We start from the raw sequence: 26,913 nt of genomic DNA on the forward strand, positions 1-26,913 counted from the left end.
CATGAGAACTGTAGACCAGGGAGCAAAGCAGTCCATTAGTAACTTGAGTATTTCCAACTGCAAATGTTTTAAATGTTTTGGTTTTACTTGTATTTTTCCTGTGAATTCCCTGCTGCAGAGTTTAAATACAAACAAACAAAAAAGCAATCGTGAAAAAAAAAAAAGTGGTTAGGAGTCATAGGAGAAGGTAGTGAAGCACCTCCCTTTTGGGAGATGGTTTCTATATGGCTTTTTTATCTGTTTCATCAGAAGTAAATCCCTGGCTGTTGAGAACTCGAGGCAGTGACTACAGAGAGACCCCTCCATGGGGAGGCCCCAGAATCATGAAAGGGATGGCACAGGAGGGGCACAGCGACCAGGCTGGGAGGGGACAGGCCAGGCTACCCACAGCCAGAACTGCAGGACAGCATCAGGTACAAGTCAAAAAATGCAAAATAAAAAGGGTGGAGGCATGGATATGGACTCACTGGGCAGGGGTTGATTTAAGTCCAAGGGCCTGCAGGTGATAGGCACCCTGTGCCACCTCATTTAGGGATCAAAAATTAGAGACATGCAAGTCCTCCCAAAACCCCATACTGAGATTTTATAAAGTAACAGTGCCTCCTGATCAGGCCCATCCTCTAACATCTAAAGGTGAAGAAAATACATTAAAACTAAACCAGGCAACTTGGGCACACAACTAATAAACAGTTTGTTGCCAATTGTGTGAAAAAGACACAAGATTTTGAGAAGACAATGTTATAATAGTTGGCAATAAAACATACAATTATGGTTAAGAAATACAATTCTGGTGTTGATGTTAAAACTTATTGTTAGAAAAGAAGGGCTGTTTTAGTCCTATAAAATTTATAAAGTACCCGTTCCATGTAAGTAAGCACAGGTGGTTAATAGGTTAACAGGCAGGACAAAATTTATAAAGACAATTAGTTCAAGAAGATAAGATCTGAGAACCAGAGCAAACCACAAATCCGCAGAACAGTAGAAAATGGAGCAAATCAATAATTATTTTCAGTAACAGAGCATGAGCAGAAGAAATAATAAACTGCTCAAATTAGGTCCCCATCTAACCAGTACATCTAATGCACATGGAGCCAAAGAGTTACGTGCCACCAAAGGCAACAGGCTTTGGTGGTGTCTCTTTTAGAGAAACACCCCACCAATCACCCTTTTGCCTTGTCCTCACTTGTTTTCATACATTACTCACTGAGCATGAGTAATGCCATGAGCATTCAGAGAGAAATTAATGTTTCCTTTTTGCAAAACTTGTACTTGATATAGAACATGACAAATGCGGGATTTAAGTGCACAGATTAATTCCCCAGGCATCAGAAAAACTGATGAAGCAAACAAGGATTGCTTTGCTGGGATGGTACATGAGTAAAATAAGGCAGAAACTGCTTTGAGTGATTGTGGCTCCTTGGAGATACTCAAGGTATGGCATCTTTGCTAAAATGTAAATGATTTTTTTGGCTGAAAGAGTCCCAGGCAGTTGCAGTCAGCCATAAAAGAACTTATCAAGAACAGAAGTGTCAGAATAATTGACTGTTGATAAAAAGAAAGCTAGAAATAATTAAAAGCTAGCAGAACTGGCAGACAGTGGTTTATAAAAGTTAAAAACATTACCAAATTCTAGTATGAAATCTAGTATGAAATTTAAACTTTTTAAAAGAATGATTATTGATAAATATTTTTTAAATCAGTAACAGACAGTCTGAATGGGATTCAGTTCGATATTATGATATTTCATTGGGAGCTCTGAAAATTCTTTCACTTGTTATATGACTCTGGCACTGAAATTCTGGTATTATTCCAAATGTGCCCCTTTCTCTTCCATCATTCTCTAAGCAAAGACTGAACCATGTATGTACCCAGCTTTGACCAAATCATGAACTTTAATCAGGGTCATATCCAATGCCAGTTAATTGGTTGTGAGAATCTTTTGCAAATAAAATTGCCAGGGATAATGAAATGGGGGAAAGCGGAGGAAAATGAAATCCTTTTATGTGATTATCTACAGTTTTGCTTGGTTACCTCCATTATAATTAATCAGAACCATAGAAATTGTTAAATTTTTGGGATCTATTTCATACTAGAAAATACTAGAACATCAATATTTTGAGGCCTTCAGCCTTCAGACCTCAGTGAATATTCCTGTGCTCGTCATAAAGTGTTTAGGATCACACATCTAATGGATATTTAGAATACAAATCACTTAACTAGACACAAGTATTACTGTGCTGAACTAGAAAGAATAGAGTGCAAAACTGTCCAAAGAAACATTTCTCCATGGTGACTTACTCTTTAAAATTAAGGATGACATTCATTCCTCTGCAAAGGAACAACTTTTGTGCACTAGAGATAATGTGGTGTACAAAAATGCCTTGCAAATGATAGAAAAACTTCAATGCAAGAGAAGCATGTTTGGCGGCCCAGGAACATTGCCTGTCCATCCTCAGCACAGGAGCAGCCATGCTTGGCAGAGGGTGGGGGGAAGTTTCTAAGTCCATATAAATATTAAAAATGCCTTATTAACTGTATCATATTCCTAGGAATTTCCAAGAACCCTCTTGTCTATCACCCTACCATGTTCTTGGTATCGCCTTAGAAAACAAAACAAAAAGCAATAAAAAGCCTTTGCAGCACATTACTGAAATGCCCAGACAATGGTGAACCTCATGAACATCCCAACATTCTCATATTCTGTCTCTCTTCAACCAGCTGACACAAAAGAATTTACTCTCATGGACTAAGACTTGGCTACTAATACAGCTACACATGACACTATGGCAGCTTTAAAGGAGACCCAAAATGTGTTCACCACACATCACACATTTATGTAACCTATGGAATTAACAGAAAGAAAAATAAGGGAATACTGAGAATAGGGGAATGGAATGCGGGAGACATTACCCACATATGTATTTATATAGGTAAATATATATTCATCAGACAGACTGTGATTGGGTGATAATTTAGAAATTCAGAACTAAAGATTAGTCCCAACTGATTGTATATAATCTTCAAGTACACAAGAGTGCAAAACCAACTTTAAAGTGTCTCTTAATTAAGCATTAAAATTTCCATTTGAATGCACTGCGATACTTAAGACAGTAAGTTTGAAAAAGTCACACAATTTTAAGTATATGATGTGCAAAACTTCCTCACTCACCTTTTGAAAACAGTTTCAAAAGGTGAAAGTGTTCTGAACAAACTTTAAAAGACCAAACAACAACCCCAAACTGTTATCTACAACACTGTAAATTCTCTAGAAGGAATTACAGAACACAACTATGGACAGTATAACAAACACAGCTCTATCACCAGCTCTTTTACCACAGCATAGCAGAAAAGTTGGTCATCAGGCTTGGTTTAATGAAAACAGATGGTTCCCATGGGGGGAAAATAAAATTAACAGGGGAATGAAAACACAGCTGCACTTGAACTAAAATTAAAAAGCCACAAAGGAAAAATTCAGCAACAAAAGCCTGATAAGTGACTTCGTGGCAGCTTTTGAGGGTGGGGAAAGAAAAAAGAAAAAAAAGGTGGAAGCTGCAGCCAGGCCAGTTCCCAGGTTATTTTTCTTAGAACTGGTTGAAATTCTACAGAAAGTAGATGAAAGGAGAAACAATATTTTAATCTGTAATAACATATTGCAAAATTAATGATCAAAGGCTAGCATAGAATATAAATGATATAAAAATTAGTTTAGTTGGACAAAATAACTGCTGAGTCCTCAGCAATTGTTATTTCTTATACTGCTAAAGCAACTGATCAGAATATTTCTAGTAGTGAAAAGGTCTCTCTGCTTCACATAGAATTCTTTTGATCAAGCAGGTTTTAGTGAGGCAAATTTTAAGGGACTCTTATTATCAGGTTTCCATTGATACATGTCTTTAGTAGTAAGAAATAAGTGTCAGCGTAGTTTATGCAAAATTTGATTAACTGGTGATCTAGGCTCTGATTTTGGTAACTCCTACCTTTGCAATAATGAAAGGGTTTGTAATAACAGAGTTCTGATTTTGTTCTCATAAATCTTCCTCATTTTATTTCTCTTATCTCATTTGTACGAGTTTGGAAAGTTCTTCAAGCCTTGCAGCATTTTTCTGCAATCAGCTAAAGCCAAAATAATTTCCTAAGTGGACCTAAATCACAGCATTCTCTATCAGACCAGAAAAAGGAACCAGGAAGAGTTTAATTATTTACTCACTGTATATATAGCTTCCCTGCAGTTAAATCTCAAGCCTCTTGAGGCTTACATTGTATTTTCTTTCTTTGCAGGGAGGGCATTTTGCCCATTTTTTTTAACTTTTCACTGAGGGAACATTTTGCTGCAGAAGAAAGCCAAGAGAGGACTTGCAGAGCCCTATACCAAGGACATGTTTCCTTATGTCAGCCCAAGCCTTGCACTGACACATGTCCCTCAAACACAACACAGCAGCAAGCCCCCACTCATTCTCCAGCCCCTCAGGACAGCCAGATGGGAAAACTGGTGCTGCCAGGTCTTCCAGGAACACAAGCAATGACCTGAAATATGCACCGTTGGTTCCTGCTGCTTGCATCAACATCTGGCCACAAATTCAGCCCTAATCTACCTCAGACAGCTGTTATGTCTGGCGATCACAAACAGTTCACAAATACACTCCAGGCAGGACACGAAAGTGGACTGCTTTTTGGAGAAAACCCAAATTAAAGCTCCACCAAGGAGAATAAGCAGAGGAAAGGAACATCAAGGCTGTGTGAGACACTGATTGGTTTTGGCACTGCTTGAGAGTGCAGAAGCTCAAAGGTGGTGAGGAAAGAATGCAGTCACCGAGTCACTAAAAATTTAGAACCTATGAAAGGAATGAGTCTCTGCTTACCAAGAGCAACAGCCCAGATTCTCAGCTGACTGGCAAATTAGCAGTGAGAGGTGTGAAGAGACTGGGACAAGAAACAGGGAGTGAGAAGAAAGGAGAAAGGCTGGTTAACCACCTCGGCTGGATGGACACACAGCAGAGACCTCTTTTACTGCTTCAGTGCTGTGAAGCTCCTACACTTCTGCCCCTGTTTGTTTCCTCAATCACCAGGAGGTGATTTGAGTTTAATAGTATAATTTGATATGCCCAGTTTCTATGGTGAAAGAAATGGTGCAACCGATTACTCTTAGGCAACCTCAAGGTTTCTGCAGCCACAGACAATACACAAGCCTTCAGTCATTTATGCTTGGAGATAAAATCACTTCAAAATTATTAGATTAAAACCAAAAGGATTAAAAATACACATTAAACAAACAAAAAAGCACCAGAGGAAAAAAAAATCTGTGTCCTAGATACCTGCGTTCTTCTGTACCTGATCAGGCTATCTTTGTGCCTTCTGGCAAGGGATGACCAAGATGACCTTGGTATTATTTGCCCATCTCGATGTCTATGATTGTACTATTTTCCCTTTAACAGTATGAGTGAAAGGTGCTGTGATGCTGTTCAATAAGCCAGCAGACACTGCCTGCAGAATGCATCCTCCTGATGCAGCTGTGGGAACCACAAAAGACTTTTAACGTCAGACAGCCAAAGAACACTGTGAAGTGTGGTACCAACAAGGATGACCACAAATACTTCAAACCAACCAGCAAGGTGAAAAAGCAAAGGCAACTGGCCTCTCATCTATTTCCTTTAAGTAGTTCACAAACTATTAAATACATAACCACCTTCTAAAACACACCAGTTTCTTTATTCTGGCACATGGAATTCATATGTTTCTTTATTTTGGCACATGGAAGGAATGAGGTAAGGGTGACTGATGAAGTCTCTCAGCAGCTTCAAATTCTGACCAGTGTTGATAGCACTGCAGACCACAACATCTGCAACGTGAGCTGTATCACTGGGCAGAGAAGCTTTTTGCTGCAATGCATCTCAGTTCTTGCAGAAGGATGACTTGCCTACTATTCTAGTAATGTGCCTATACATCTTTGTCCAAGACTGTGCCAACAAATAATAGTCGTATTTAGATGGGAAATATTAAACCCTGAAGTTGAACATTTCTTTTCTTACATGTTTTTTAATAAACTGCTGAAAAATTTTCTTCATTATGTGCTCATCCCTAATAGAAACAGAACAGGAACTCCAAGCATAATCATCTCACCCGCCAGTCTGTCATTAATTTAATAAACTTTAGAAAAGAAAAACAACTCACTATCCCAAGAGAGGTATTTTTGCAGTTGCTTTCACAAAGAATATGTCCTTGTCTTTATCTACAGAATGCAAGTAAGTATCGTGATATTTAAAGTAATGACAAAATTGTATTACCTTTACGACTAATCCCTTCGAGTCAACCAACCAAATTCTTTTGATAGCTGCATCTTTGGATAGCCCTTCTTTTTCCATAGCCATAAGAATGAGGTTTGCTATCCCCAATGCAGCCTGAAGGAAAAAGAAGAAAAGTAGAGTACAAAACAAGAAATGAAAGAAATCCCCTGCTCACATGTTTCATTTACCTACTATTTTAGATAAGTTTTCTAATTTTAATAAACAGTAATATGGAATCATTATTTTTTCATAAAATAAACCTAATGAACTGTAGCTACCATTTGGTAATTAGAAACCATAACACAGAAGAAGAGCATAGATAAATCTTAAATCATGTAGATAAATTGTAGCATAGATGAATCTTCAGATGGCTCTTAGAGTGTGGAGAGCACAATAAATGTTGAGGCTGGAAACTAGAAAATGCTAGAACTAACATTTGTTCCACATAATGATAGTTCCAGCCCTGGAAGTGTGCCAGGTTGGACAGCAACCTGGGCTAGTGGAAGGTTCCCTGCCCATGACAGTAGGGGTCGAACTAGATGATCTTTAAGGTCCCTTCCAATCCAAACCATTCTATCAGTCTATGATATTCATCTCAGAATACATGAAATATTTTTTCTTCTTTGAAATTTTTGTAATTTAAACTAAAGGAAATAACAGTCTGCACACCAGAAAGTAAAACACAAGAGCTTTTGCTCTTATCTTTTTCTAAGATGTCCATCAGAAAGGTAAGCCTCCTTTTACCTACTATTCATGTGTTTTGTAACTCTAGACTTGGCTGTGTTCCCAGTCAAAGCAGGAAAAAGAAAAACATATCAATCTTTTGCTGAAACGTTTTTCATTCTTACTGGATTTTATAATATTTCATCCAACAGATTAAATGCCATACAGGTACAGATTGAAAACCAGGCAACAAAACAAGCCAACAAACTGGCCAATATTTCTGATTACAGACCTATACATGTATTTTTTAGGGTTGGTTCTGTTTCTTGTTCTTTATCACTGATTTTCACTGAGAACCAAGTGAGATTTTCCTTTTTTTGCTATGAAATAATTAGTTTTATTAAGGAACAGCTCCTGCAGCAGGGGTGATAAGCTACCATTACCTCTTGGCATCAAGAGCCACACTAAAACTATTGACAAAAAAATAAACATCAGACCATTAATTCATCTGGTTGTTGAACATGGAAGAAAACCAGGGGAAGGAACTCCAGAAAGATGGATAGTCTTGATGCAGTAAGGTGATGACATGGCAGATATGGATAAAAGCCACTTTGAAAACTGCAGACATAGCACCAAATATTTAATGAAATTAAAGAAGCCAGTATGGGGTTATAGGCTTCATATAAGAGATGACAAGCCACACTGTAGATAAGTACAGCCTGCACTTGTGTGTCAGCAGCTTAGAAATTAATACTCAAAAATTGGTATTAAAAAATAGTGTGCATAAAGATCTTCAGAAATCAATGACCTTAATATACAGAATACTGAAAAACTATATTCAATGCAAAAAAAAATCAAAAGGGCACTTCTTACTAAATAATGCTGACTTGGGTAAATACGTTAAATTTACTTTTTCTGCTGTATTTCCTCATCTTTCAAAAAATGTTTTGCTTGGTTATATCAAGAGCAGTTCAATAATTTACAGTGGAAGAGCTAAAACTTAAAGTTCTAAAAAGAGAGCAGATCTCCTAAAAATGTCTTATGAAAAAGACAAGGCTTCACCAGATGATCAGAGCTTTTTCTGTAAATTTACATTTGAACTACATTTCAGCAGGTGTTAGTAATTATTCTACTTATTTAATCGTCTTGTTTATTGGACACATGTAACTCAAGTAAATATTAATAAAACTCTTCATAGTACAATTTCCCCAATGTATAAAAATACCTACCTCTCCAGCTCCCTGGAACAACACTGTGTGATCTGACAATTTGTTCTTGGTGATACGCAGAGCTGCAAGAAGACCTGCAACAGCAACAGATGCAGTTCCTGAAATAAAAAAAAAAAAAAAAGAGAGAATATATCTGGTTATTCTTAAAATAATTATGAAACTTTACATTTTAAGTAATACCACAGCATCTTTTGGCTAAATGATACAAATACTGAGGGTAGTAACAAACAGTTGAGTGGAGTTAGAGTTTGCTCTACTTCATTCTTACAAAAGTTAAATGTAAGTGAGAATATCATCAGAGTAACACTAAATAAAATAGACTGATTCTATGGATAGGTATAATGGCTAGGCCATTCAAACTCTTGTAAAATATTCTAGTTATGACTTTTTTAGAACAAAGGGTGCGAGAGTCCAGAGAGAAATATTTTTAAGAAATCCAGATACTGAAAATTAAGTTACTGGTTTCATTCTTCAAATAGATATACTTCAAGTACAGTAAAATATACGGCTAAAATAAAACTTAATTTCTCATGGTTGGCAGAGTAGAATATCAAACTGAACATTTACAGAGAAGCTAAACCAGCTGAAAGAATAAGGCCAGCTTATTTAAAACTTCAGCCCACTGAGACAGGAGTTTCAGTTTAGTATCTTCTAAACATTTGGAGGCACCTTTCAAATCTATCTTTGAGTAATGCCACACAGGGAAAAAGGCTAACATTTAGTTTTATAATTCAGCCTGGGGAGGGCTTTTTTCTCCAAATCATAACCCCAGGAAAAAAGATACCTGTCTGTCTTTGAATGGAGAAATTTTGGTCCTCATTGTGAGAAACAGCTATTAATACAAAATAGAGCAAAAAAAGAATTCAACCAGGCATCTAACTCAAACTTGTGCACAGTGGCAGAGTAAATCTAACCTCTCTGTGATTGCTGACATATCTTTGTCTAACTTGTCCTTAAGGTCTTCTTTCAAATACGCTTATATCTCCTCAGCAAGCTATTCCAGTGCTTAACTGTACTCTAGGTTGAAAATTTCAAATCTAAATGTTTCTTTTCTTCTTCTATTTCTTTTCAGCCTCTTATCTACCACTGGAAAGCCTGTTACCTTGCAAAAAGTAATTTATTACATTTGAAGACTGACAGCGTTCCAATCAGCTTTGCTTATCTGGAACAATACCAATTCTCCCACTCTTTCAGAAAGTTAAATTTTATTAACTTGAACCACTGCACCCAAATTGATACACTGCCCTGCAGGTGAATTGTCAGCACTGCTGAGTCAAGCTGTCAGCCTCTGTCGTGCTCAAGGAAGTAGTGTTTGGTCACCAGGACCTCACATCTGGCTCTTCTGACCGAAAGACTGAAGGTGACTCCTTCTCCCCAAAAAAGCCTACTGGAAGGGGAAGACTTTCTTTCATGTGTTTGTGACTTCATGCAACAAGCCTGTATTTTTCACAAATTATTGTCATCACTAAAACATAAGGTAGCCCACAAAAAAAAAATCAGACTCTATTACTGCAAGAAACTTGGATCCCATGGATGGGAATATAGTGGACAGGAATATAGTAGTGGGGTAAATAATACCTCCAGCAAAGTTCTGGATTTAGAGGAGATTCTGAAGAACCAATTGCAGACAGCACTGATTTCTCTAGGACTGAAAAAGCTGTCCAGATGCTAACAATTAGGTACTGAAAGTCAAAACATGGGTTTCAACTGTCTTTGAAGATTTATAATGCCTATCTGATTCAGAGAGAGCTGGACCACAGGGAGATGAACACAGGCCCTGCAATGTCCAGTTCCAGGAATAAGAGGTGAATTCTTCCCTTCTGGGCAGCAGTTGTCATTGACTGACTCAAGGAAATCAAAGATGAGGCCATTAATTATTTTGAGAAGCCTGCAAGAACTTGCAAGAAGGAGATCTGCTGGCTCCTACAAGTCTGTTCCTGATCACCACTGCCCTATCTGCAATTGCCTACAAGCCACACAGCTGAGGGGAGAATTCATATTGCTACTGATTTTTCCTTCATAAAAAGTGTGAAATGGGAATGACCAGCCTGACAAAAGCACTTGGCCCAGAATCTGCCTATTGGACAGTTGCTCTCAATAAGCAGCTCCTCTAAATTTGTTATTCACAAGTCTATTTTCTCAGAAACAAGGTGAATTTTAAAGCTGAGATAGCAGTAATCATCCCCACATTAAACTCCATGAGATGCTCAAAACAGGCATTCATACTTCAGGCACACAGACCATTGATTGTCAAATATATGTAGCTAAAACTACAGGACCTAAAAGAACAGAAGTAGTAAAAAGCCTGGTACTGGCTTCTTTGTATTGTACTTTTGTTCAATGACATCATTTGGGTGTTGAAGGCTGGGTTTGAATCTGTGGTTTGCAGGTAAGATCATCTAAGTTTCAAGAATGGTTACTTTTTCAAAAAATAAAAGGTAATGCTTCATAAAATTTAAGAACACATTTTAAAGTTAGAAAGTCACTTTTTGAAGCAAATCCACTAAAACAGTTTGAAGCAAATCCAAAAAAACATGTGTCTTCAGAACTATGTTTGTTACGTGCTTTTGATTATGACTTTTCACTTCAATCATCAGAAATACAGGACACCTTGTTCTCAGCCTACTTAATGATTCGACCATACAAATCTGGCATTTTTTACTTCTTTAGTCATTTTTATGACTTGTTCTGTCCCTGATTTCTAAATAAAAAAATCTTAAAATTGGTTCCTCTGAACCATGGCTTTGGGAACAATAACCATCAGGCTGAGACACTTCCACCTCACAGTCTCCCAGAACTAGCTTGTTTCTTTCCCAGATGAAATTAGTCTTCCTCAGGCAAGTGCCAAGCTGGCAAAGACCAAAAATGGCAAAAAAGAGAGTGTGCTTTCAGTTTCCCTTGGTACTCTACCAAACAATCCTCATAACCAGCAAGAAAAAAATCCCATGGTCTCATTGGATGCCAAATTCTTTCTCCTATTTTATTTTACACAGCTGTGCTTGCAGGGGAGGAGGAGAGAGCCTACATAACACAGCTTATTCCTAGGACCATCAGTCCAGTCTCCTGAAGAGGAAAGCTGAGCTGGAGCACTGTAAGATCCCTGTTTTCCTTGAAATTGTGGTCACCACAGCACCCTGCCTCCATCAGAGGAGTTCTCAGAGAGCCATGAAAGCTGCTCGTCAAGCTGTTTTGTGGTGACAGAGTCAAAATGAAACACCAGAGATTTATAACAAATGAGAATGCTGGGATACCACTGATCTTCATGGCTGATGTACTGTTGCTAAGCTTGTTAGCCAGAAAAATGGACTGTCATTAAGTATTACCAGTTGGGATATTTTTATGAAATTTGTCACTACATGATCTTTTGCTTTAAGGAAAAAAATAGAAGATATATGAAACATAAATAAAATCCTGCACTGAATGTCAATACATTTTGTATTGAATATTTGCATAGGATGTGAGCTACTGTTACCTGTATATTCATCATTAGGGCGATTCAGAACAAAGTTTATAACAGCAATAGATAAAAGGTTAAATACAACTTTTCTCTCAAATCACGATTTGCACAGAATTGCTCTAAAAACGGTGTTTAGAAGTATTCCACACCAATTTTATTCAGCCTTTTGACTCTGAAAGGAATAATAAGTCAGTTTATTAGATTACTGAACCCACTATCACTGCTGCTGGCAGTGGCTGTCATCACTCCTCGTCAGCAGCTTCCCTTATTCCTTCCTACTGAAGGGGGGCACCAGCAGCCTGAATAGCAGATCTGTTTAACCGGAACTGCTCTGACTAACGCCATGACCTTACATTTCACCCTGAATACTGGCTCAAGGTTTTGAAATTAATCAAAACGCAATTCACATCCATCTGCCAAGGCAGATGCAAACCACTTTTTGTGGATATCATGAAGCACAAACAGAATTTTATCGCTTTTCTGACTGTCATCGCTGTAGGAAGTGGAGAATCAGCTTGGCCAGAGCACAGGTTAAATCCCTTGTGTGCAGGATAAGATAGCCATTGTTCAAGGATATGATTTTCAAAACCCATTCTATTCTCCACAGGTTTCTAGAAGATTAATCAAAGCAAATCTAACAAAGGATATTTTCCTAAAGCAGCGTCAACTGCTGCAACAGCAAATATTTCGTTATAGTTTTTTAGGAAGGTAAGTCACGTCTTGTTATAAACACAATAGATGTGAAATATCAAGGTACGCTATTCTATACCAACTCTTCATTTTCTGTGCAAGATTCTTTAGCGTTGTTACAGTAAACTGCACAACTGAGCATGAATATGTTAAAGGAAATCCATAGCCTTTTGGAGTTGACACACTATAAATGCTTGGGAGCACAGACTACCTTTTCAGCAGATATAATTGAACAAAAGAAGTGGGAGGAGAAAGCCCCAAATTGTGAGGAGTTAGAACTTAATTTATATTGGATGTAATTTAATTTAAATTAGTGAGAAAGGGCTTATTGCACTGAAGCCTTTGTTCATTATTTAAAGTTTCAAAAAGTAAAACTTGTAATCAAATGTTAGTAGTTCCTTTATGTAATTTTACCTATCTCATTTTAAAAAGCTAGCAAACAATAGGAGGGGAGAACTTTCTGCAGCACATCCAAAAACCTGAGGTATTCATTCTGGACTAAAAGATTAGGAAGTGGTAAAAGTAAAATTCATATTTCTCAATACACAGCATAATAGAAATCACAGGTTAACATTGCCAGCCATCCAAATAACACTTCATATTGTGCCAGGGAAAAAAATCCATTCCCATCTCCTATACATACAGGATAAAAGGGGAGTAAAGATCCTATGGAAAAGGTGAGATCTCAGTTGCTAGTGAAGCAAATGCTACAGCTGTGGGTAGTTGAACAGGCCCTTCTTTTAAGAGATGGGAGCTCCTTTTTCTTGCCATGAATGGGCTTCTCAAAGCTGCATGTGCACACTGCCCTGCTCTGCAGCAGGCAGTGAAAAGAGGGAAAAGGCTGTAGGAAAGGAGAAATGTAGCCTGTCTAAACCACCAACCATTTGGAATATTTGGAAAAGGATATAGAGTCCCAGCAGCACAGGATGGCTGAGGCTGGGAGGGCGTTTAGTGTGACTATCTGCTCAAGCAAGCAGGGCCACCTGGAGCTGGCTGCCCTGAACATGGGGAGAATGGATTTCTCTTTTAAACCCATAATGAGCAAAAAGAGAAACAGAGGAATACTTGTACATACATGAGCTTGTGTATACACATGGAAAATTACACAAAAGCTACAGTAGAGTATTTACTTGAAAGCATACTGATTTCAATGTAAATTTATCACTGAGTAACAAAGAGGTGATATCCTGAATATACCAAAAGAAAAATACACACCATGTAACCCCACAACATATGTCTTAATAGGATTTCTTAAAACCTATTTTATTTTTTAAATTATTTCATTTTAAAAATCTCAGCATGTTTCACTTGAAAGTCAATGCCTCTGAAAGTAAAGCATGTGTCTATGAAAGAAGTTTTCTACCGTTTGCATATCTTATCAGAATTTGAGATATATGATATAAATATCTGAGCTATTATATGTCATTCCACTCTGCATTTTTCAAAATCCCAGTCAGAGAAAGAACTGGAAGCCCCATGCCCATCACAACTGTAACAACAAATACAAAATCTTCTCTACAATTTGATTTCAAGAACTGAAATTTCCAGGTACAAAATGTATAAATTTTTATATTAATGTTAAAAGACTTGAATCTTGAAAAGGACAATGTTTGTAACACAGAAATTCTGATCTCTGAGAATAGCACTGATTTAACATTTCATTAGTCACAACACAACTTCCAGGTATAATTGTCCCGGTTATTCAAACGGCAGTCTGCTGAACACTTAACACACATTTTAAATAAAATCAAAATACAAAATGAAATAATTATGTTAAGTTATATGTGGTCTACATTTTTTACTTTATGTCTCCTTCTTTTCATAAAATGTTGATGCAATCAAACAACACAGCTGTTCAAAACGAATGACATCTAAGGTCATGATGGATACTGAAGTTAATTCCAATCCAGTGCAATCTCTCTGTGTAAATATTTTTATTGGCATAAAATACAGGTCCTGTGTCCATTGTGGGAGAAAGCACTGCAATTCTGGGCACAGTGCAGCTACAAGAACTGTAACTCCAGTACTACAGAGCAGAGAAACAGTTATTTTATGTAGATTGTGTTATACTACAGAAGTTTGTCATTGTCAATGAGACAATTTTTAAGTACAGAAGGGGGAAAAAAGGCCCAAAAATTCTAGTAATTGAAATAATTGACCTACATAGAGGCAGCAAGGCTAGAGAAATTTATGCCACTATTTGAAATGTATCCATGTCAGCGGTGACTGCAACCAGTGACCACGTGATAAGCACCAAAGACCCACAGAAAAAAGGCACGTCTCTTAAGACATGCAAACATGCCTTAAGCCACTGACTATGCCCAAGTAGCAAAATCTCCTTCAACAGACCCACCAAAGTCAAAATGGTGTGCAAAGGGAGCACTATGGCACCCTGGGTTTGTGAAGGGCAGGAAGGTGCGGCCCAAGCCAATCCCACCCACAAGCAGGATTTCAGCACTGCCTTGTAACTAGGACTTTGGTTTTAGCAGATCTTAAGAGACTTGTTCAACCTCCCTGCAGCAGGGATGCGAACTGGTTCGTTTCTTTAAAGAAATTTATGAACTGTGAATCCCAAGCCTGCTTCCATCAAGGGCGGTCACGCAGAGAACATCTCTCATCTCGACAAACAGCTTTGTTTGGCAACACAGGTCCCAGGGGTCCATTCCCAGGAAGGGGTTGGAAAGAAAAAAACATCACATATCATATCTTTTAGAAAATTCCACCCTCTCCTTATGACACCTCCTTCCTAAATATACTGGAGATGAGCAAAGCTAGCAATCTGACCTAATTCTAAATGTTGTGAAGTTTGCCATTACAAAATTAATTCATATTTCTCCCATATGGGAAATTATGATCAAATCCCCCCTCAGTTTTGGAAAACGTTCTCTAATACCTAAAACCAGATAAAAGTATTTGTTTTAAATCAAAGGCTTACTCTGATTTTCATTTCCAATAATCTGTCTCAGTATTTCAGAGAGAGAGGAAAAAAAAGCACCAGGCTGATTTGTGGTTAGAAAAAAACCAGATTGGAATCCAAGGGAAAAAGTGAGTATTTTCTCCCTAAGGAAACACTGCTATTGTGTTTGTAAGATATTTTGAAAATACAGATATGGAGAAATTATTACAATTTCAGAGGGAAGAAATTCACCACCTATCCAAAACCAAAGATGCTTTCTAAAATGCTAAAGTACAAAGAACTTAATTATTCCAATACAGATTTATACCATTTGGTCAGAATCCTGTTCACCTTTTTCTCAATTGCTTGTGTACAGAGAGGTAATGTAGAAAAAGTTACAAAGCCCTCTCCAGAGTAAAGGATGTGACCATACTGTAGCAGGGATTGGGACTGTTTCCAGAAATTCTTAATTATGTCTATAGGTGATCCTTAATGGTCAATCTTTAGTGGTTTTCTGTGCCCAGTGTTTTGGCAGACTTTTTCCAAATGTTCTGCAATTGTCAGTTAGGGGCAGGCTGACCCTGTGTAAACAGCTGTGAGCTGAGAGAGGACAACTGCATTTGTCCAAGTCAGTACTTGCAGATAGGTATATGCAGCTTGCCATGTTTTCCCTATCTATTTTAGTGACTGTCAAAAATCAGGATCATATATTAGGGTATTCTTTAGACTTGAGATACTGAAAGGTCATCATTGCATCACTAAGATATATAGAGATCCTTTCTCTGGATATCTTATATAGAGAAAGAAATCCTCAAGTTTTTCTATGAAAGATATTAAACATTTCTATTAAAGATATTAAACATTTCTTTTGATCTTAAAGTAGCTTTCTCTTGAAAAATATTAGTACTAGGAGAAACTATGTTTAAAATACCATGTAAGCATTATCTTCAGAAGATGATGGCAAATTAGATGCAGTGTTACATTTCTTTGTTTTTATTGGCTTGGCACAACTTGTCAGCTTTACTGTTGTAGAAAACACAACCTGCATACAGAGAAAGCCACTCTTTCAAGTAGCCTGGAAAAAGTCACGCTATTTATAATGTGAAAATCTCAAAGGATTGATAAAGAAGTTAGCACCATCCATTCTCATTATAGTTGCTAGGTGAAAGATCCTTAGGGTTTATAAAGCTGGAAGAGGAAGAGTGATGAAAGATCAATGGGCTGTTATTCTACTTCCACACTACAGGAGAAGATGACATGCTATGAAAAAAAAAAGTTACTGAAGGTAACTAGGGATATGATGATAAATGACAGAGACCCGAAATAAATGCAGCCACTTTTACCCCTTGGAAGCTACGCAGATATTAAGGATGGAGATCACCCAAAAGTCACAGGCATTGTTTGTGAAAATATCAAAGGCCTCATAAGCACAAATTAGATTGCAGAAAACAAATTAAAAGGCTGTACTTCTAAGGAAGGCTGATAGCTGCTACAACAGCTGAGACAAAAGCCAAAGGGATACCTTCCAACACTTCTGAATGTCAAGACACTTCCTTCCAAGGCGCAGGAGAGAGAATTAAATGGTTTGAAAATGCAAATACACAAAAGGCCTTGTCAAGTAAGTTTACCCATAGTTTTGCTTTTGCTGAAAAACTCCCACTTCTCTGAAACCATATTCTACTTCAGTATCTTTCTGATTTGGATTAAGGACCTTCATCCTGCAAGGAAAGGGAATTCCCTGTGGAAACCAGGCCTCAAAACAACCAGGGAAATTTACAGATGCTGTTTGGCCTGCTATAATGAAGTGCTATAGCCATGGCTACACTCAGACCCTTCAGGGTAGGAAGCACCATGCTTCTAACAAAAGGAAATGACATTTTGTAATTAGTTTATTTCCCATCTGGGAGGTTGTCCTCCATAATCTGTTTCAGATGCAGAAGTAGAACTCAACCAGGCTTATAACAGTAACAAGGTTCATGTGGATAGTCAAATCCCTAACACCAGAAAGACAAGGACTATTTGAATCCACTGCCATGCACTCAGTCACTGAAATATGACTTAGGTCCCAAGCATGACTCAATAAGGACTTCTGGAAAACTCCAGCTCCAAACAGTTGGCTTAAAGTGTCACTGAAAGCCATGAGAAATGAAGACAGGTTAACTTCCATTTTTGATGAGTCACTGCTGCAACCTTCATATACCCAAGGAAACACCAGGGATAAGAAGTAGCTGGATACCCAGGGCCCTCTCTGGATACCTCCCTCCAGCAGCTCATCTGACTTCAGATTGCTCTCAAGGATGGAAGCCACTGCCCTAGAGAAAGTTATTTTTCAGTGCTCTTTTCCTGACCAGATGTAAGGCAACCTGAGTAGTAGCATACACCACTTCAGCCCTACTTGTCTTTCTTCTTGGGAGGGAGGGACAAGATGCCTGTTTAGATTGAGCACTGGGGAAACCCCGTTGTTGACATTTCCCACCCTAGATATCTTCCTTTTTCCAGCTCATTCCACAAATTATTCAGATGGGAAAAAGAGTCAAGAGGATCATTTCCACCTAATACTGAGTGAGACTGTGAGGAAAATTACATTAATATTTAAATGAGTTGTCAGCTTAAGAACTGAAAAACAGTTTGACATTTATCAATCCAGTTGCATGGAGGAACAGTGGAGCAGTTGTCACCGAAGTGACAAAAAGCCAAGGAAGTACAGTCCAGGTTTGAGCTTTGACATTTGCTCAAAGAAGTCAGTAATTTATATGGGGAAAGCTATTCACATATTAAACTATTAAAAAAACCCCAAACCTGAAGAGCAAACATCTAAATAAAGTATGAGGTGTAAATGAGAGATGAAAGGTTAAGAGCAAATGCAGCTCACCAAAAATTCATGCTGAGGAAACTTGCTGTGGTGTGAAGCAATATCCTGTTTCACCTATCCCAGTCCCTCAGGTGTGTCAACCTCTCCTTTTCCCTCCCCCTTGCCTCCTGCAAAGTGCTGTCCATCAAGCTTAACATTCCCACAAGGGCGTTGTGTGATTGGCAAAAGTTCAAAAAATGCTTCTCAGCCCTGGGGTCATTGGCCTAGCCAAGCGTCACTTTTCCCCTGAGACTCCCCCCCCCCCCCCCCCACCTGGTTGGTGCCATACCTGCCCCTTTCCTCCCCCTCCACCCGAGCTTAAAAGGACACTGAGACCATGCGGTCGCGATTCTGTTGGAGCTGTTACCAAGATTCAGAGATCTGTGACCCTGGAATAAAACTCTGGATCAACCCTCCGGCAGAATCTGTCTCCTTTTCCTCTTCACCTCGCCTAAAGCCTTTCCATCAGAGGTAAAACCTGAGCTCCTGCTTGCCTGGACTTGTTCCAAGTGCCTAGCTGCAGCATCCAGCCAGCCAAAGGTGTCTCTGAGGTGAAACACCACAGCTGCTGCCTTTGGTCAAGAAGCAAGGGTCAGACGAGCCCAGGCACGTTCCATCCGGTAATATTGGGATAATATTCCAACAGAAACCCAAGGCAAAATGTGACCTATACATCTATAAATATTACAATAAAGTTGATCATTTTTTCCCCTCTGGAAATTAAGACTTATTTTTGTGGGTTGTGGGAAGAATAGTGAAGAGAAGAGAAAAAGTTTGTTACCTTGAATGTCATCATTGAAAGTGCAATACTTGTTACGGTACTTATTCAGGAGGCGGAATGCATTGGCATTAGCAAAATCCTCAAACTGAATGAGGCAGTTCATGCCATATCTAGAAAAACAAGAAATTATGCATTATGTTAAAAAAGTTTCAAAATTATGCATTAAAATGCTAGTAACATTTGTGGTCAGATTTTAAATGCAAATATAATGTGAATCATACAACTCTCAACATGTTTCTGTTATATTTGTTATCTTTATGTTCATACAGATTATTTAGAAGGCATAATCATACTACTAATAGTATTTACTCAGCTCTAAGTTATGAATAGAAGATCAGTGGAAAAGGCACTCACCCTCTGCAGACATCTCCACTAAGCAATTACCTAGTGAACAAAAAAAGGTCCCTCCCAACACAAGCCATGCTATAATTCTGTGGTTGTATTTTTTTTTTAATATGGAAACTCAAGACTCCTGGTGCTAGATTTGTATGTCAATACCTAACAAGTCAACAATTGCCCTGCTGTGCTAGTAAGCTTAGACCTAAAATGAAAGTTAGTAAGAAGTTAAGTTAAATTAATATTACCACTATAGATCATGCAATAGTTTGGACCTTAATGATCATCTTGTTCCAATTCCCTGCCATGGGCAGAGGGACATCTTTCAGTAGACCAGGCTTTTCAGACCTTCATCCAGCCTTGCCTTGAACACTTCCAAGGACAGGGCATCCACAGCTTCTCTGGGCAACTGGTTCCAGTGCCTCACCACCCTCAGAATAAAGAATTTCTTCCCAGTATCTAACCTAATCCTACTTTCAGTCTGAAGCCATTCCTGCCTGTCCTGTCACTACATGTTCTTGTAAATATCACCCAGTCCTTATATGCATTTTTAGTAGTACTCTTCATGGATTCTTTGCATACCAGTCACATACGGCATTTTCAATTACTTTCTTACAACAAAAGCAAAAAAAACCCACAAAACAACAAAAATATATCTTCAAAACCTACATAAAGACTGGATTCAAGGTCACAGACATTTGCAAGAGGGCAAGATCTCTGCAGCACAATCCCAATCCTGATTGAGCTAAAAAGGAGGCTTTCCTTATTTGCTAACAGCACAAATGCATGAGAGACAGTCAAGCTGTCAATTAATGCTTCATCCAGAAAAGCAATACATACATATAGTGAGCAGTTCAGTGTAAATACATTAACTGAGTTTTTCTTTAAACCATACATGTGTTTGGCAACCACATTAAGCAAAGCTATCAGTACTTTAAAAAAAACCAAAAATTCCTGTGACTAAACTCATTTCCATGGAAAACGCATATTTACAGCCATATTACAATTAGCCAAATCTATGGGGATTCCACTGGCAGGAATGGTAATCCTTACTGAAATAAATACATCTTCAGGTTTTATTGGAAAACCTGGACTTCTTCAGCAGCATAATGACGGGCAACTGTTTAAAAGAAAATTTGGCAAGTCCAGTACCGTAAATCACAACTGAGTTGAAAAAAAAAAAAAAACTAGAGCTAATTTCTAATTAATTTAAATTTCTAACCTGCTTCAGTTTCTGCCATAAATTTCTGTGACTCCATAAGGGCCCAGTAGTTAACAGTTGCATAATAATATGAAAGTAATGAGATTATCACTCTGGAATCCTGGAGCTTGGTTATATGTGTTTCTTGGATGTCATTAGGCTAGTCTGTTTCTTTATTTTACCATATATAACATTCCATTTTCTCATCTGCATTTTATTTTTCTCTGTTTTCTTATCCATTACGCTTGTAGACAAAGACCAAAACTCCCTGTGAGTTATATTAAAAGAGCATCCCTGTAGAAAATAATCGTCTTATACTGGACACACTATCCATATGAATTCTCTGAGCCAGATATTGTGGCTGTTTAATTAAAATGGAAAAAATGCAGGCAGTCTAACTCCGGGCCTCTGAGATTATGGCATCATAGCCAAAAAATTTCTAAGCAGCATTCTTCTGCACTGCATGTGTAACACCTGACATCCAGGTAAAAACCTGAGACTTCAGTGCTGCACACAACCAGCAGTACCTCATAATACTTGTGAATTTTGAGGTCTATATTCTCAAAAAAGAGACAAGAAAATTATCCACTATTTCTCTGCTTGGAGTATTCTTGTCCCCAAAAGCACAAACAGATGAGACATACAGATGAGGTAATACAAAACAGTTAATATCAGGCATTCCAGAAAATCACTTAGCAATAATAAATTGGCTACAAAGGTGCCACACAGTTCTGGAGGTGGTAACCATATCAAAAGAGCCATCAATTCCTCTATGACCTCCACATCTTCCTATCACACTCATTTAAAGCAGAAAGTAGAGCCAAAACCTAAACCAATATTTTCCCTCCTGCATCACTCTGCAATAACCTTCCACCCTTCTCACACTCTGACGAACAGGTTTAGTTTCAGCGGCTTGTGCACTATAAAGAGTAACTGTTTGAATCAACCCTCGTGGAAGTAGAACATGTCCTCTCTGTTTGCACCTCATACCCTGCTGTCATTGCACATTTTGGGCATGGATCTGCACCTCTTTACAGGTGGGTAGGGAACGCAAATGACTGCAAGAAGAGAAGGGAACCAAGCACTTTGGTGCTTGTGCATGCGCAGTCATCAAACCCTGCTGTGCCTTTCAAACCACACAAATTCCAGCAACTGTGGGCTGCTACAGTTCTGTGAGTCATATTATCTTTCAAACATTATGAAAAGAGAAAACAAAGGCTGCAGCTATCCTAAAATTTGACCATCTCAACAACTTTCATCAATACTAGATACAGCACAGACTGACTTCACTGCTCACTGAGCTTACTCTGATGATACAGAGTGCCTGATCAGGCAGGTCCAGACACCAGTAATAGATGTGCTACAACAAATTAAAACCACCATTCAGTGAGTGGTTGACTACTAAAAGGGAGCATGTTAAAAGACAGCAACTTCAGGCATGTCAAGAAGATTAGGAGACAAAATTAGAAGAAATGTTCATGACAGAAAACTCTCTAAGAGGTAACTTTTATTTCAAAAATAGTGGACTACCTATTTAATATGATAGTGTGAAAGAATAGAGTGTACTGCTTATTTAAGCAGCTAAACTTCATAATCATACACCTTACAACAATTTTATTTTCCTCTTTGAAATCTGAAGACATTCAGATCTCCAACATAAATGAAAAACATTTTATTTTGAATATGTCACCAGCAGCAGAGTTCCTGAAGCAAGAAGACATTTCATTCTGTTACAATGCTGCACAAATGGGGGTGGGAGTGTTGATCTGCAGAAAAGCTCTGCAGAGGGATCTGGATAGGCTGGATCTACAAGTCAACACAGCAGTATGAGGTTCAACAAGACCAAGTGCCACATCCTCCACTTAGGTCATAACAGGGCTACAGGCTGGGGGAAAAGCAGCTGGAAAGCTGCTTAGCAGAAAATAACATGGGGATGCCAGTTGACAGTGGCTGAACATGAACCAGCATGTGCTGAGGTGGCCAGGAAGGCCTATGACATTCTGGCCTGTATCAGCAATATTGTGGCCAGCAGGACCAGGGCAGTGATTGTTTCCCTGTGCTTGGCACTGGTGGGGCTGCACCTCCAGTGCTGCGTCCAGTTCTGAGCCCCTCAAGTCAGGAAGGACATTGAGGTGCTGGAGCAAGTCCAGAGAACAGCAATGAAATTGGTGAAGAGACTGGAACACAACTCTTGTGAGGAGCAATTGAGGGAGCTGGGGATCTTTAGCCTGGAAAAAGGAGAGTTATGGGTGACCTTATCACTCTCTACAACTAGCCACAAGAAAGTTGTAGCCAGGCTGGGGTTGGCCTCTTCTCCCAGGCAAACAACAACAAGATAAGAGGACAAACTCAAGCTGCTCCATGGGAGGTTTAGGTTGGACATTAGGAGGATTTCTTCACAGAAGGGGTGATTAGACATTGGAATGGACTGCCCAGGGAGGTGGTGGAATCACCATCCCTGGAGGTGTTTAAGGAGAGACTGGATGTGGCACTCAGTGCCATGGTCTGGTTGACATGGTTGTTTTTGTTCATATGTTGGACTTGATCTCAGAGGTCTTTTCCAACTTAACTGACTCTGTGATATGAGTCACATAAAACATATCATGCCTAATGGCTTGCTCAAACCAGAGCCAACAGTTCTCCTGCTACCACTGCTTTTGACCCAGGGCTTCACAGGGGATAACGGGATATGGAGGAACATGTAACCAACATGAATATTCATACTGAAAGGTGGTACAAATAAATGGAAGAAACAACCTATCCAGTGGGCAACAACTGTCTTAACCAGAAGAAATTATGAGATCTAGTTCTACACTGTCAAAACTACAAAAAAAAAAATCTTGTAGACATTCCTCCTCAGTGTGCAACCATAACAAATGCACTAATGAATTCTTTAATCTTTTTGTGCTCTGGAAAACACTTCTCTGATAGCAATAGCTTGGCAACTGATGGACTTCTGCAATCAAATGTTTTGTAGCTGTGAATTCATCTCTTCTGGCTGTTAAGGATGTGTCACTGCAGTAGCTGACTAAACAAACATAAATTGTCTCTAGAAAGTGATAATCCAGATCACTGTTTCCCCTTGTAAATCCTGTTTTGTCACCCATGCCTTTCTGTGTACTTGGATTTTAGATTCCTGCTCCAAGTCACACAGGCAGTCTGAATCAGGATCCAACTGGATAGAAAGCAGGCAAGAGGTGGCAAGCATGCAACATCGTATTTGTCATCAAGTATGGGAGGCAAATGCTGGACAATGGATTAAAATGAACCATCCCACTGAATAACATGTGGTTGCCAAAAAGCGTCTCCAATTCTTTTCCCAATTTACAACATATTTTTTGTGACAGTCTTAGCTAAGTTTGCCCCATTTATAAGTAAACTTATATTCAGTTGTCTATGACAACAATGTTAATGTTCCAAATAATTCTATGGAGTATATCTTTATGTAACAGGCTGGAGAAAAATGTCCACAGCTCTATAACCATCCCAACTATACAGTATAAGTATTTTGGCAACTCAATGCTCTAAAGACCTCAACAGGGAAAATCCTCAAGATTCTGGCTTTTGGTGACAGTGGGAGCTATAAAAGTTTGGGCATAATTTTGAATTCAAACCATATGATCAGTAAAATCCATGCTTACTTCTACAGCTAAGAAGGTTTTCTGGATGTATATTTGGATCATTTGTTCTTACTGCCAGCCATTGTTTTGGAAACCTTCCTAAAGGAACAAGTGGTTGCTTTTTAGGTTTTTAGAGCTTCCAAATTCCTATTTGACTACTTTTTTTTTTTATTCGTTCATACATGCCTGGAACTGAAAAAGCCTTAGAAACCATCAGAATTGGTTGCTGCCCCCCATTCCTAAGAAGGAGCAAACCAAAATGATAGCAACATTGGCACTGTGTTCTTGCCTTGTGCGTCATGCAGCTGCCCTGCCAGCCAGAACCATTTATAGTCCACCAGGACAATGTGGAAATTATCTCCTTCCTCCCCGCTCCAAATGCTGTAAGCTTGCTCATTACCATATATCCCACTGCTCAAAAGAGATTTAAAGGATAAAGAACACTGCTACAAACTCCTCTTTGTGCCAGGGTTTGCCTGGATGCCTCCCTCCAAACAACTCTTTGGACCAGGGTGCCTTCTCCTCCTCCTCTCCTCCAAGCTATCTTTAACTTCATTTCACAAGGCAATGAAACTGCAGCAATGAGGTCATACATCCACCCCAGCTCCTCTTCCGCTACAACTGCAACCCGCTGCTTAAATTCAATGCGACTGAACGAGGGGGTTCAAGTAGTGCACAATAAATGCTACATGTATATTCTGTGGAAAAGGTGGCCCAGATGAGACACCCTCCAGCAAACACTCCAAGCCCTCTGCAGCAGATGGTACTACTCATGCTGCCTTTCCAACAGTCTGAAGTGCTACAGCTGCACGGGACAAAAATCTGTCCAAGGTGCACTGAGCTCCAGCCAGTTTTACAATGCAAATACCTTCCCAGAAGAGGTATCATTAAATTACAAATAACTTTCTCTGTCCTGAATTGGACCAGCAAGTCAGACAGGACATTCTTCACAGGAAGAGATTTTCTAAAGAACTTAATAGAAACTGTCAGCATCTCCGCTTTCCACATGAAGGACTCTGCTTAAAATTCCTTTTTTATTCCCCTGTAGGCAACTACTGGTTTTATTTTAGCTACAGAAAGCATATACTTTCATAGGACTGTTTTTCATAGCCATTTTCCATTTTCTAAACCAATCCTTTCCTGAATGAGCTCAGTCCATATCCAAAGTAGGCATGGAGATGTGGGAGATGGCAGCATTTAGCACCCACCCTAGTACCAGCAGCAGACCCTTTCTTCATTCACATTTCCTTAAGGAAATAAAATTCTACTAAAGGTTTCCGTATTAGTGTTCCCTGGCACAACCACAGTGCTCTGGCATTGTACCAGTGCTTCTAACACTCCTCTGCTTGCTCCTTCCCTGTCCTGAACATATGTGGTACTCATTTCCACGGCCTTTCCATCCCAGGAGTACTGAGGAGAACGGGCTGGAGATGATTCATAATTTTCTCCCTTTTTTCCCCCCAGCCAACAGCATCCAGGTGTGGACTTCACAGCCCTGGGAATAGAAAGGCTTAGGAACAGAGCAGTGCTCATTTAGGAAGGTCTTGAGGGTGGTGGTCCCAGACATTGTTGCTCATAAGCAGAGGAGCAAAACCAGATTCTCTGCCCACAGTCATGCTCTATGTACACAAAGGGCTTCTCTTACGACAAAAGGTTATTAAATCATAAGCTTACAGAAACACTTGCTACAAGAAAAAGACAGTTGCTGTTTTTAACCTAATTTGTCATCAGTCATTTGTGTGGTTGCATCACACTGTAGCAGGGACTGCTTGCTCTTTAAATTGAAGCCTTTCAGAGTCCATTCTACTGAGACAATAAGCTGACAACAGTTCTAAACACACCCACTCTAAGTTTTTGTGCATTTTCAAATTGATGTTGAAGGATTAATATGGATGCTTACTAGTGAACCTGAACTAGATTTCTTCTACTTCAATACCTGATGGAATTAACACACAAATGTCTTAGGATTGTAATATATAAAGGCTGCAAAAGAAGTAAGTTACCACACTGTAAAATTTTATTTATTCTTGTTATTCTTGTGCAAAACTATTTGGTTGGTTTTTTTTGATATTTGTTCTAAAGTATACCACGCAACAATGTTGTCAGGAACTGGGCTTGATCATAACTTAGACATTTCCAGTTCACATGTAGAGACTTTTGGAACAGAATTAGGGAGGGTGGTGTGAATGAAGTATGAATGGATATATGTGCACTACTGGAAGCAGCAGCAAAACATAGCTGAAAACAGAGACACACAAAGATAACAAAGAACAAAGCTGACTGAAGGAAAATTTAAAATGTTTCATTTGCATCAAGATGAGCAGGCCTGAGCTCTGGTAAGGCCAGAGCAAAGACACCTCTGGGACCAGGACCCTGCACCTTGAAAACAGCAACAACCCCTACTACAGCACATCACCTGTGCCACTCTTTATCCTACAGGCACAGCAGGAAGTCATTGCAATCTGAAGAAATTCAACATGAGGACATAGAGACACAAAAAATTTATGGAGGCTGAAGTAAGAAATACCCTGAGGCGAAATAAGCATGCCAGCACAGCTGCTGGATCTTAAAGGCAAAGAAGAACTGTATAAAATCAAATCTTAAAGGCAAAGAAGAACTGTATAAAATCAAATCTATCACCACTTATCACCAGAAGCCCAGAGAAAGCATTGAGGATGTGATAACCAGGGCACTTTTGCCTTCAATGTCACACATGAGCACCCCTGGTCAGACCATATAAACACAAACATGCTGATGCTTTGAATATGTAGGTATGAGACTGATTAATAAAATCAACTTTTTTGAACACTCTTAACATAAATCCACCTCTCTCTCTTCCATAAGGACTTTCACTGAGTGCTGTCAAATCAATTTCCTATGGCGTATTGTGTCAGGTTGCCTCCTATCT

General features: G+C 38.9%; 1 protein-coding gene across 1 annotated transcript in view; it reads right to left on the reverse strand.

Moving 5' to 3' along the window:
• The window catches only part of ME1 (malic enzyme 1), a 155,735-nt gene that overhangs the window by 18,026 nt on the left and 110,796 nt on the right, over positions 1-26,913 (reverse strand). The window contains exons 8-10 of the mRNA XM_031057147.1: positions 18,849-18,958; positions 8,174-8,271; positions 6,282-6,395 (exon numbers count right to left, since the gene is read on the reverse strand). Of these exons, the coding sequence (XP_030913007.1) occupies positions 6,282-6,395; positions 8,174-8,271; positions 18,849-18,958 (322 nt within the window). The remainder of the gene's footprint in view (positions 1-6,281; positions 6,396-8,173; positions 8,272-18,848; positions 18,959-26,913) is intronic.

This window comes from Geospiza fortis, unplaced genomic scaffold (genome assembly GCF_000277835.1).
Source record: "Geospiza fortis unplaced genomic scaffold, GeoFor_1.0 scaffold190, whole genome shotgun sequence".
Classification (NCBI taxonomy): domain Eukaryota; kingdom Metazoa; phylum Chordata; class Aves; order Passeriformes; family Thraupidae; genus Geospiza; species Geospiza fortis.